The 12832-nt window shown below is 48.3% G+C and overlaps 2 protein-coding genes across 5 annotated transcripts; one reads left to right on the top strand and one right to left on the bottom strand.

Annotated features, from left to right (window-relative positions):
• Positions 1 to 2060: 2060 nt before the first annotated feature.
• On the top strand, positions 2061 to 10034 carry Hmbs (hydroxymethylbilane synthase). Of its 4 annotated transcripts, none has more exons than XM_046438768.2 (14): positions 2061 to 2199; positions 4800 to 4853; positions 5170 to 5242; positions 5604 to 5653; positions 5741 to 5796; positions 6145 to 6222; positions 6419 to 6496; positions 6589 to 6664; positions 7900 to 8013; positions 8691 to 8729; positions 8953 to 9072; positions 9259 to 9312; positions 9432 to 9518; positions 9611 to 10034. In XM_046438768.2, exons 1-14 carry the CDS (start codon positions 2158 to 2160, stop codon positions 9782 to 9784), a joined length of 1095 nt encoding a protein of 364 aa, XP_046294724.1. In that variant the 5' UTR covers positions 2061 to 2157; the 3' UTR covers positions 9785 to 10034. The 4 variants fall into 4 exon arrangements, with proteins under 4 accessions (XP_046294724.1, XP_046294723.1, XP_046294725.1 ...); XM_046438767.2 differs by having other exon boundaries at positions 2063 to 2199; positions 4797 to 4853; XM_046438769.1 differs by lacking the exon at positions 2061 to 2199 and adding an exon at positions 4501 to 4623 and having other exon boundaries at positions 4797 to 4853.
• Positions 10035 to 10854: 820 nt separating this feature from the next.
• On the bottom strand, positions 10855 to 12693 carry LOC124088938 (histone H2AX). The gene has a single exon (XM_046438771.2). The coding sequence runs from the start codon at positions 12224 to 12226 to the stop codon at positions 11795 to 11797; it is 432 nt and encodes a 143-aa protein (XP_046294727.1). The 5' UTR covers positions 12227 to 12693; the 3' UTR covers positions 10855 to 11794.
• Between the last annotated feature and the right edge of the window lie 139 nt (positions 12694 to 12832).

The following is a 12832-nucleotide window of genomic DNA, read 5'->3' as shown; positions in this document are numbered from 1 at the left end:
AATAAAAAGGGCTGGAGATGTAGTTCAGGGGCAAAATGCCCCTGAACTACATCTAGTACCAAAAGGAAAAAAAGGCCTAATGACCAAGTTTCAACTAAGGCACCCAAAAGAGCTCTTTTTTGGGGGTGAGGGTGGGGTATTGGGGATTAAAGCCAAGGGCACTCAACCACTGAGCCACATCCTCATCCCATTTAAAAAAAATTTTTTTTAGTTGTAGGTGGACCCAATACCTTTATTTCTTATTTATTCATATGTGGTGCTGAGGATCGAATTCAGTGCCTCACGCGCATTAGACGTGTGCTCTACCGCTGAGCCACAACCCCAGACCCTCTTCAGCCGATTTTTAAAATTGTGAGACAGTGTCTAAGTTGCTTAGGGCCTAGCTAAGTTGCTGAGGCTGGCCTTGGACTTGTGATTCTTCTGCCTCAGCCTCCCAAGTTGCTGGGGTTACAGGTGTGCTAGCCAAACAGCTTGATCTTTAGTCTTGTTGGTCTTCTTAGCTCATGTTTGGGAAAAATACTCAAGCAGGAAGCAGATTCAGAGGAAGCCTTGAGTCCAGCCTGCCTTCATTATATGTAGGCTGGTGTTTTGCTATACTGATACTAGATGATAAACTGGCTAGATGATAAATAGCTTTTTTTTTTTTTAATGGTACCAGAAATTTAACCCTATTGAAACATTTTCCCTTTTTGAAGTGTCAGCTGAAGTTTATGTCAGTGGGTATTCGTTATAAACGAAATTATAAATTTGGGGTACACTTCCTGTCAGACAATTGTTCCTGTGGGGTGTTTAATTGAAGATCTAGTAACATGGCACTGATTTAGTAACACTGTGATTTAGGTAGTCTTTAAAAGAGGCAGTACTGCAGCCACAGTGATAGATTTTTGGATCAGTTGAGCTGAGACTGAATCCTAGCTGTGTTGTTTGACTTAGAGCAACTCTTTAAAATTTTATGTATTTACTTTTTTGAGATGGGGTCCTGCTATGTTGCCCAAGCTGGTTTCAAACTTCCAGGTTCAAGTAATCCTCCTGTCAGCTTCTGGAATACTTTCAGAATCTCAGTTTCTTCATCTGTACATTACCTTGTACAGCTTTTTGACCTAAAGAGCAAATAGCTGTCAGGTGGTTAGTACATGGGTGCTTAATCTATTAGTAGTGTTAGTGGGAAAAGCATTTTTTCCTAGTAAGCCCTTTTCCCACCAACATTACTTTTTTTTTTTAATAACATCTGGTTTTGTATTATCTTGCAGTCTTTCAAATGTTTATTTTTTAGTTGTAGTTGGACACAATATCTTTATTTTATTTATTTATAAGTGGTGCAGAGGGCCTCACGTGCTAGGCCAGCACTCTACCACTGAGCCACAACCCCAGCCCCTCCCACCAACATTACTAATGTGGTGTTGACACTCCCCGGTCGTAATTAGGTCTTTAGGCATGACCTTTAATCTCTCTCAACCTGTTTGCTGATTTTAAAGAACAGAAATGATGACTACTTCAGGGTTATAGCAAAGCTAAGTTTAACCAGAGGAAAGGAAGTATCACCTAAACTGTACGAATTGCTTGTGCCACTGCTGGGGAGAGGAAACTATAAATTCTGAATGAGAAGCCTTTGGGAACAGCCCTTTTATCTGTCTATGATAAATGCAGCCCAGCGGGCACGGTAACTTGCTTAAGTACCCGGTATTTAGTCATACTGGACATTTTAGGGTTAACAGATCCTCCCTTTCCTCCTGGGCATGGTTAACTCCTGTTTAATTGGCTATCCTTACGGGGGCGAAAGGCAGTTTATAGGTAAAACTGGGAAGCCTCTCTTAGCCTCTGACCATCAATACTCCTGATTCAGAAACACGTGGCAGGCCTGGTTCTCAAAATGGAAAGCCCCCGGGGCGAAAGGGAACTCACGCTCCGGGCGAGCCCGCAGAGCAGTGGCGGCGAAGGCGGCTCTGTTGTAATCATTCTAATTCCCCTCCAGAGGAAGGTACCTCCCCTTCGAGGGAAGGCGCCGGACGTGACGCTGAACCTTCAGCAGTCCCGTAGTCAGACCGTGGGACTAGCTCAGGCCCACGTGTCCCCAGTTCCCGCCAGCTCGAGATCCCGGCCTCCACGGACCTCAGGGCACTTTAGGGGCACCACCCGCCCAACTTCCTGAGCGGAGTCATGTCTGGCAACGGTAACGCGGGTAACGCGGCTGCAACGGCGGTGAGTCCTGAGCGGGTGACCGGCAAGACTTGAGGCTTCCGGGAGAGCCATGCAACGATTGGCCCGACGTTGCCATCCTCCTTTGTCTATTGGTTGGAATGGCTTTCCGTCATTTTTTTTCCTCTATGTTTTTTTAAAGGGCCAGTAGCTAGGTTAGCTTTTGGAAGAAAAGGGAAAATCAGTGAGGAGTGGGGGAGGGGTTAGGTGTGGAAGTACTGTCAGCCGTGGAACCTTAATCCTTGAGGACTTATCCGTGCTCCTTCCGTCTAGGCCTTGTATATTTGGCTCTAGGGTTACTAAACTAGCACGGGAGAAGTTCATCTACATAAGCAGCGTTCTTTCATAAGATACAGGCCAGTGGGGCCACCTTGGAAAACATTCGCTTCTGATTCAAAGGAGAGCACGTTCCCAATTCTCCGAACTGCGTATAAATGCCTTGGAAGTAGAGCCTTGTCCCTTTCTGCTTTATAGCAGTCACCCAGCCTCATGAGACTGGGGATTTGTCTTTCCAACCTGGATCTTCCCATTCTTAGCTTGACTGCCGACCCATGCGCTGGTGCACAGGCAGACTACAGAGCCATGGAGGCTACTGCATGCCTGAGATAAGACAGAAGGGGCGGCTGCTTATCTCCTTCTTTCCAGCCTGTGGGTGAGCAATGGGTTTCTTTGCTAGTGCAGACATGCCAGAACACTGAGCTAGAAGGAAAAAGTTGATCTTTCCATTATTAGCTGTGTGATCCTAAGCGAATCATTTCACTTCTCAGTGCCAGCCTTTGCTTTTGTAACATCCTTCGACAATTGCCTGCCCTGTCTACCTAGTAGAATTGTTGTGAAGGCAACAATATGCAAAAGCAATAGAGCTAGCTGTTCATCATGGTGGTCTCAAACTTCTCACCTCCAGCAATCCTCCCACTTTGCCTCCCAAGTGTTGGGACTATCAGTGGGAATCACTGAAACCTGCTTGGTGTGGTTTGGTACTGGAGATTGAACTCAGGGGTTCTTCACCGCTAAGCAAGATCCCCAGTCCTTTTTTATTATTTGTTTTAAGATAGGGTATCGCTAAGTTGCTGAGGGTCTTACTAAGGTGCTGAGGCTGGCCTCAAACTTGCAATGCTCCTGCCTCAGCCTCCTGAGTCTGGGATGACAGACATACTCCAGTGTGCCCAGATGCAAATATGTATTTTTTAATGGAACAATTTGACTTGAATATGTTTTGCAGATTCAGTAACTTGAGGGATTGCTTGAATTTTGCAGCTGGGACCTTAGATTCCTTTTTCTGGGCTTCCTATGGTAGAATTTTAGAGTCCTGTTTCAAGCCCAGCCAAATTTGCAAGGGGCCTTACAGAGATGATTTATTGAAGGAGTGATCATAGTGGAATAGACTTGAGTCCAAGAACACCAAGCTCTTACCTCCTCCAACAATTAAGGCACCAGATGTCTGACTGCAAAAGAACTTCATAGGATGAAGATCCTAGAACAGGGGAAGTTGACGTTTCTACAGTGGCTCCTGTTTGATGTAGAAAGAAATAGAACCTCTGACTCACACTAAAGAACCCAATTTTACCTGCTTGGCACTGAATACCTTCATCCAAGGTGACTGACAGGAAGAAGTGTGTCCCATTGAGGGTTTTTTTTTGGGGGGGGGGGCGGCAGGGATATGCCAGGGATTGAATTCAGGGGCTCTTGACCACTGAGCCACATCCCCAGCCCTATTTTGTATTTTTTTTATTTAGAGACAGGGTCTTACTGAGTTGCTTAGTGCCTCACGTTTGCTGAGGCTGGCTTTGAACTCGTGATCCTCCTGCCTCAGCCTCCTGAGCTGCTAAGAGGCATGTACCACCATACCCAGCCTCCCATTGAGTTTTTGGCTTGAGATATGACACCCCAACATTTACTTGATGAGACCAGAGGGAGCGCTCTTGATGAATGAATGTTAGGCAGTTCAACCTCATAGTCTTATAGATATTGAGGCAGATGTTACATCATCATTTCATAGATGAACAAACAGGCCCTGGTGGGATGGTGCAATGTTACCCAACAAGAGGCTGTACATTAGATCATTTGACCCAAGTCCAGTAGGTGCATTCCAACCAGATTAAGGGACCCTTAGTGTGGCAGCTTCCAGGTAGTTCTCAGCATCTGGTGGCATTGAAGCTTTCTGGAGAACCTGCACTGTGCTGGATCGTAAACCTGTACTCCAGTGATGTGTGACTCCAGCTGCCCTGCCCAGCCAACTGTAGGCTCCACCCTCCCTTTGGCCAGGCTGATGGGCCTTATCTCTTTACCCACATGTTTGTGTACAGCACTCCCACTGAGAATTGACTTGGCCAGGGTGGGCTTTGAGTCTCAGTGTCCTGGTTACTGCCACAACAGTAGTAGCAGATCCTACCATTGCTTCCCTCTGGATCCTGAAGAGGGAAGAAGGTACTGAGGAAGGTCAAGGGACTAGTTTTGAAGTATTTCTCCACTCTGAGGCTCAGCCAGCCACACACAGGCCAGAGACTGAGGTTTCTTTCTTCTGAGTTAGTGAGTCTGGTTCTTGGACAAGGAACACAAGGATCAGAGGGAACTGTAACCCAGAGATTTTTTTTTTTCAGCAGGAAGAAAACGGCTCAAAGATGAAAGTAATTCGAGTGGGTACCCGTAAGAGCCAGGTAAGTGTGGACATTGGGTGGAGGAGGTTTGTCAGAAAAATTCTGGTGCTCACAGGATGACAAATTGAGGGGGCCAGAGGGTCAGCTCCCAGCATAGAGGAAATGAGGTAGCTGGGGGTTAAATCCTGTGGGGAATGGCAGATTAATTTCTGTAGAAAATTCATCCTGAGCTAGGGTGCAGAGGACTCCCAGGCCAGGCTCTTCTCTTTCCCAGGTGAGAATTCCATTCCCTTTAGGATCTCCCTGACCTTATGAGGATCTGAGCTTGGAGCAGTGGCCAGGGAAGGGCAGGACTAATACAAATCTCTGTCCTCAGCTGGCTCGCATACAGACAGACAGTGTGGTGGCAATGCTGAAAGCGTTATACCCTGGCCTGCAGTTTGAAATCAGTAAGTTTCCTGGAGATGTATGGAAGTTAATGGGAAGCCAGTATTAGTGGAGGGGAAAGCACAGGGTTCCTGGCTTTGCTTATCACCAAAGACTGGCCCCTGTCTCCAAGAACCCCTCTTGGCTTCTCCTAGTTGGAGGGCTGGCTCTCCTCTGAACATCTCTAGCTCCGACTGTCTGGGTTAATTTGGCATTTAATATCTTCTGCCTTGGATTTTTTTGTGAGTGGGTCTGTCTTCCTGTTAGATGGTGGGGAAGGAGCTTATGTGGCTCTGTTCCACTAGGAATTTTAATACAGTACTGGGCAGAGTAGGAGCTCAATAAATGCTGATTAATGATGTGATTGGTTGATTTTCTTCTCAGTTGCTATGTCCACCACAGGGGACAAGATTCTTGATACTGCACTCTCTAAGGTAACAACAACTTCCCTTCATTCCTTATACCCCTTCATTCTTCCTTGCCCTAAAAGATTCACTCTGAGGCTCTCTCTTGCCTGGCAGATTGGAGAGAAGAGCCTGTTTACCAAGGAGCTAGAGTATGCCCTGGAGAAGAATGAGTAAGTGGAGACAGGAGAGCATGGCTCAATCTCTTGCTGGGATCCCTGTATGCTACAGATCCAGCGATCAGTAAAGCTGCTAGTGTAGACCAGATAAAATAGGGGACTCATATGTGGGGTTCAGGCTTCTGAAAAGGAGAGTGACCTGGTTTGGAGCCATCTGGCTGCTTGGAATGTAAGAGTGATTGGGAAAATGGGGTAGAAGGTAAGTGGGGAGGAGAGCATATCAAAGGTCCCAAGGCCTGGGGAAGGCCTACTTCCTGAACTACCCTTGGCTCCACTACTGAAGCTGAGGCAGGAGCCAACTGCTTCAGCCCCTTCTCCTCTCCCTGCCTCTAATCTCTCTAGAGTTGACCTGGTTGTTCACTCCCTGAAGGACCTCCCCACTGTGCTGCATCCTGCCTTCACCATTGGAGCCATCTGCAAGTAAGAGTCCTGGAAGCAAGGGGCCTGAGCAGGGGGTAGACCTCACAGGAGACTTTGCTTTTCCCTCTGGGACTTGGTCCTCTGCTTTGAGTGTGGCAGAAAACTCAGAATATGCCAGTTAGTTAGCTACTGAGAGAATGGAAATGACTCAAATTGAAATTTCTCCTTCATTCCATGATCTTCCTTCCTCCTCCAGGCGGGAAAACCCCTGTGATGCTGTTGTCTTTCACCCAAAATTTGTTGGGAAGACCCTAGAAACCTTGCCAGAAAAGAGGTGAGTGGGGCCTGGATGGTCATCCTGGTGGGAGGAGCAGGAAAGGAACAGTGGCTGCCTAGTGATAAATTTTAAATCCTCTTTCTGAGCAGCACTGTGGGGACCAGCTCCCTGCGGAGAGCAGCTCAGCTGCAGAGAAAGTTTCCACATCTGGAGTTCAAGAGTATTGTATCCTTTAGAAGGAGGGGTCAAGATTCTTGATACTTGAGGAAGAAGATAAGACCTAGATGACCCTGGAAGTCCTGAGAGTGGAAGGGGCTTCTGGTGCAGGTGGCCCATAGGGGCAGCAGGCTGACTGTCTTTCCATCCACCCATTCACCCATCCTTCCATGTATCCATCCATCCATCTGCAATCCTTTAATGTTTTCTTAGCCCAACGTAGATGCCTCACATTGGGGATAATGATGAGTCATATAAACTTTGTCCTTACTTATGTAGAATGAAAAGTTTACATTTTAGTTAGGTCTATAGATAGGCATTGATGATACAAAGTGATAGTGAATAGTGATTGTTTCTGGGGGCATAGAGGTGCTTCCATTTTTACTTTATATATGCTACTATATTATTTTGATTTTTTTTTTTTTTACTATGCAGTGGGTTTTGTTTGTTTGTTTGTTTGTTTTGTATTAGAGATTGAACCCAGGGGTACTTAAGTAATTACCCACTGAGCAACATCCCCAGCCTTTTTTTGGGGGGGTACCAGGGATTGAACTCAGGGACACTCAACCATTGAGCCACATCCCCAGCCTTTTTTGTATTTTACTTAGAGACAGGGTCTCACTGAGTTGCTTAGCAACTCGCTTTTACTGAGGCCATCTTTGAATTCGAGATCCTGCTGCCTCAGCCTCCCCAGCCTCTGGGATTACAGGAGTGCGCGACTGTACCCAACATTCTCAGCTCTTTTTATTTTTTGAGGCATGGTCTCACTAAGTTACTAAGACTGTCCTCAATCTTGGAATCCTCTTCTCTCAGCCTCCCAATTTGTTGGGATTACAGGTGTGCACCACCATGCCTGGTGAATATATAGTTTTATAAAACTAATTTTAAAAATGGTATATGCTAAGTGCTTAATGGGTAAAAATGGGGATTCTCTGGAAGCATCTAGCTGGAACATCTAAACAGAGACTTAGGGATCATGGAAGGTTTCTCTGGAGTCTTGTAACCTTGGGCAAGTTATTTAACCTTTCTGTATCATTGTCCTCATCTGTATAGTACTGCACATCTACTGCACAGGGCTGTCATGAAAATGAAATGAGCTGATATGGGAAAGCACTTTAGAACAGCATGGTGTTGTAAATGGTAGCTGTTGTCATGAAGCTGAGAGCTAAAAGATGGGTAGATGGAGAAGAAAAGAAACTCCAAATAGCATGTGGCTTTTCTTAGTCCTTAGCATCTCTCCGCAGCGGGGAAACCTCAACACCCGGCTTCGGAAGCTGGATGAGCAGCATGAATTCAGTGCCATCATCCTGGCTGTGGCTGGCCTGCAGCGCATGGGCTGGCAGAACCGGGTGGGCCAGGTAGGGGCTTCCAATTTCTCCTCCCCGAGTTCATCTGTTTCTCCTTCCTTCCTGTACCATCTCCTCCTCCTCCTTCTTTCTTTTTTTTTTTTTTTTGTACTAGAGATTTAACCCAGGGGCACTTTACAACTGAGCTACATTCTCTTCTAGGCCCTGTTTATTTGGTTGTTGATTTATATTTATTTATTTACCTATTTATTTATTTTGAGACCGGATCTCACTGAGTTTCTTAGGGCCTCACTAAGTTGCTGAGGCTGGCCTTGAACTTGCACTCCTCCTGTCTCAGCCTCCTGGGCTGCTGGGATTACAGGTGTGTACTGCACTGCCATGCCTGGCTGTACCACCTCCTCCTCCTTTTTTTTTTTTTTTTTCTTTGTCACTGTAGATGGGCAGTATGCCTTTATTTGTTTCATTTTATATGGTGCTAAGGATTGAACCCAGTGCCTCATAAATGCTAGGTGAGTGCTCTGCCACTGAGCTACAGCCTCAGCCCCACCTGACCTCTAATCTAATGCTGCAAATAGATTCCCAGGATGGGGGAGATTGGAAAACAAAGGCCAGACTCCTGCTTGTGCCTCCTCAGGCTTTCTAGATGTTAATCGAAGTACATCTCATTGCTGGATGCTTTTGGGCATCCCTGACCTCTCCCCACCCTTCTACCTGTTCTACTTCCACAGATCCTACATCCAGAGGAATGCATGTATGCTGTAGGCCAGGTAAGCTTGAGAAGCCACTTGTTAATTTGCTCCCTTCCCTTTGTTCTCAACAAGGAATCTGGTCTCACAACCTACAATATCTGCATTCCTCAAAATAAAATTATCAGGGAGGGGGCCTTGGATTGCTACTGGCCCCAAAGACCCTGGGGAACAGGCAGAAGGGTGATTCCCATCCTTAGCTGCATTAGTTGAGCGAAGATCAAGCTTGATGTGTTTTCATCAGGGGGCCCTGGCTGTGGAAGTCCGAGCCAAGGACCAGGACATCTTGGATCTAGTGGGTGTATTACATGATCCTGAGACTCTGCTTCGCTGCATCGCTGAAAGGGCTTTTCTGAGGCACCTGGTAGGACCTGTGCTTGCCCTGGAGGAGGGGGGTGGGCAGCCAGGATGTGCTGTGTGTGTAGTGATCACTCATTCTTGTTGAATGTTGTGAATGTGGAGGATGCAGGTCTTGGCCCAGCAGACTTTTCAGTTATGTCCTCTGTATCTCTGAGGGCTGTGGTCAAAGCATAGGAACTTTTCATTGCAGGAAGGAGGTTGCAGTGTGCCAGTAGCAGTGCATACAGTGATAAAAGATGGGCAAGTAAGTAGGGGAAAATGGGTGGGAAGACAGGGAAGGACTACAGCATTTCTCCCTATGCATCCTAGGTTTCTAAGCAGTCCTCTCTCAGAATATGCTGAAGCAACCATTTTCTTTCCCAGCTGTACTTGACTGGAGGAGTCTGGAGTCTAGATGGCTCAGATAGCATGCAAGAGACAATGCAGGCTACCATCCATGTCCCCACCCAGGTACCAAGGATGGAGGGTGAGGAGGGAGTAATGAATAATAGTGCATGTAATCTTGTCATTCTCACCAAATCTCACCTCCTTCCTTCATCCAGTATGACGATGGCCCAGAGGATGATCCACAACTGGTAGGCATCACTGCCCGGAACATTCCGAGAGGAGCCCAGCTGGCTGCTGAGAACTTGGGCATCAGCCTGGCCAGCTTGTTGCTGAACAAAGGAGCCAAGAACATCCTGGATGTTGCACGGCAGCTTAATGATGTCCACTAAATGGCCTGTGGGGTTCAAGTGCTTGAATTGCCACTTTCCAGTGCCTATGTCTAGCCTTCAGGACACCTGTGATCAATGGGGAGTGATTACCCCAGACTGAACTGCAGGGTCTGAGACTTCCAAGGACTTGCCTCACCTTGGGGCATTGATGACTGCCTTGCCTTCTGTTAAGTGGGGCATCATCTCTTTTTAGACATCCAAGCCAGTCTTTGAATGTAACCAACTCTACTAATAAACCAGCTCTGAAAAATGGTTTGTTTTGGTGGGGCTGGGGAAAAGAGATAAAGCCCCTCCACCACCCATACCCCCCCCCTTTTTTTTTTAACTAGGAATGGAACCCAGAGGCACTTTACCACTGAGCTACATCCCTAGCCCTTTTTGAGACAGGATCTCACTAAACTTAGTGCCTTGCTAAATTAAATTGCTGAGGATGGTCTCAAACTTGTGATCCTCCTGTGTCAGCCCCCAGAGTTGTTGAGATTATGGGCATTAGTCACCATGCCTGGCAAAACTCTTAAACCTTACTTGAGTCTAAGACCTTTGCTCAATGTTCTCCTGGAACATTTTTTTTTTGTGTGGGGGGTGGGTTGAGCTACATCCCCAACCCTATTTTTATTTTATTAAGACAGGGTCTCACTGAGTATGCTTAGCACCTTCCTTTTGCTGAGGCTAGCTTTGAACTTGGGATCCTCCAGTCTCAGCCTTGGAACTGCTGGCGCTGCTGGAATTAGTTATGGCAAGGCTCCCAGCTCTTCAATGTTTATACCTTGACAGTAATTTCAAACAAGTCCATTGTCTCACAGGGAGCACCAAGAAAGCAAGAGAATTGCTTTAAAATCTATGGCTTAGAGCCTAGAGTGTAGTTCAGCGGTAGAGCACTTGCACAGTACAGAGGCCTCTGGCACTGCCAAAAAAACAAAAACAAAAACACCCCCAAATCCTAGGTTGTCCCTTTTCCAGTTAACAGTACAGCATATTTAACATTAGTCTCTTCCACCCCACTACTTCAGGAAAGAAAGCATACATGTTATTAACCCTACAACTCTTGTAAAATGAAAACAGACACTTCATTTTTTTTAAAAAAAGAATCCTTTAATAAACAAAATTAGACCATCTGAAACTCCCCAATACTTAAGGTTCTAGTCGTGGATGGGTTAGCTGCAAAATTCCAGTTCAGAAGCCAAGAGAGGCTCAGTCCAGGGATTAACTGACATGTGCTGGTATCTAGGTGCTTGGATTGCCGAGTTTAATGGCTGGAGGGGAAATGGGGTTGATAAGCCCGATAGGCCCAGTTTTCAGTCTCTTTCAGCACAAAACAACTCTATGTCCAAACTGGAGCAAACTTCCTAGGAGTCATCTCAGGAGGAAAGATTTGTCCTGGCCACACCACACAGGCCTATGAATGAAGACGGAGATGACTGAAAATCCTGGGACTTGGCATAAAGGGGGCACCAAACCAAAACAAGTGATCGATTTCTCTCAAAGCCTGGAAATCAACAGTCAACGTCTGAAAGTCCTGGCAAGAGCTAAGCACCACGCTGAAGAAATGATACATCCAGGCTGCAGCAACTGAGGAACTCACCTTGAGGGCTGCCCACCTCTGCCCTACGTCAACGCGGAAAGCAAGTCTTCCAGAAGGTGCTGTGGCCTTACCGCAGCCCACCAGCCATTCTGAGATACCCGCACCAAGGAGGGCAGGTGCTGCGCCCCCAGCCCAGTCCCGCGGCGCAAGGGCCCCGAACGAGCCAGAGAAGGACGCCAGCCCGCCCCTCCTCCCGGTAGCCAGGACAAGGACCGAGGCCCTCTAGCGCCGCGGCAGGCCGTGCGGGCGCGGGGGAGGGGAGGGTGGGAGGCGGCGGGGACGCGAGGGGAGGGGGCCGGGCGCCGCGGTTCGCACGCCTAGCGGCCCAACGTGGCTCAGCTCTTTCCGTGAGGGCGGTGGTGGCCCTTAAAAGGGCCTTTGTGATAGCATAGGGAGGGCTGGGCAGCCGGCCGCAGCGCGGGCACCCCTCAGTACTCCTGAGAGGCCTGGGTGGCCTTTTTGCCGCCCGCCGGTGCCTTCGGCCCCACGGTGGCGCTGGTCTTCTTGGGCAGCAGCACGGCCTGGATGTTGGGCAGGACGCCCCCTTGAGCGATCGTCACGCCGCCCAGAAGCTTGTTGAGCTCCTCGTCGTTGCGGATGGCCAGCTGCAGGTGGCGGGGGATGATACGCGTCTTCTTGTTGTCGCGGGCCGCGTTGCCCGCCAGCTCCAGAATCTCAGCGGTGAGGTACTCGAGCACCGCCGCCAGATAAACCGGCGCGCCGGCGCCCACTCGCTCGGCGTAATGGCCCTTCCTCAGCAGCCGATGTACTCGGCCCACAGGGAACTGGAGACCCGCGCGAGAAGAGCGCGACTTGGCCTTAGCGCGGGCCTTGCCGCCAGTCTTGCCGCGACCGGACATAATGCGCGAGGTAGAACAGTGAAGAACAGCGTCTCTGAAGACCTCTCAACTGCCGCCCGCCGCAGTCCAACTGCTGCCGCGCGCGCCGCAGGGCCGCCCTTATAAGCCCCTAGGGCACACCCCCGCGCCCTTCCGATTGGTTCTTTTCTCCAATACCCGCCTCCGGTTGGTTGCGATTAACCCTTCCGTGACGTGCCTCAGCTGGGAAAGCGCGCCCGGCGATTGGTCGAATTTGAAAACCTTTTGCCCGGGGAAAAAGACGAGGAAGAGCCATAGCACACAGCCGGCCTACCACCTCCGAGTGTGGCCAATCCATGTAAAGCGCGGGAGATTTAAACCCTATAGCCAGAGACCAAAACCGGAAGCCAAAAAGGGTAGCACCTGAATCCGTGCTGGATAGCCCCTGGGAAATCCGTGCTGGCCTATGATTTTTAAAGGAAAGGAGTCAACTCTACAACTATCACTGCCTCCCTTCCAGGTCTGTTCACTCCTCACTCCCTCCTCTTATCTGGCAAAGGGTGTGTAAAGAAGAAAGAAAGAAGGCCTCTTGAAAGTTCCATCCTATGTCAGAACACAAATCCTCCATCTCACCTGAAGTGTGTTTCA

Source organism: Marmota monax, unplaced genomic scaffold (assembly GCF_021218885.2).
Source record: "Marmota monax isolate L192 unplaced genomic scaffold, Marmota_monax_Labrador192_F-V1.1 WCK01_AAM20220418_F8-fsc00081, whole genome shotgun sequence".
NCBI classification, from domain to species: Eukaryota; Metazoa; Chordata; class Mammalia; order Rodentia; family Sciuridae; genus Marmota; species Marmota monax.
This window is presented reverse-complemented; position numbering and strand designations above follow the sequence as displayed.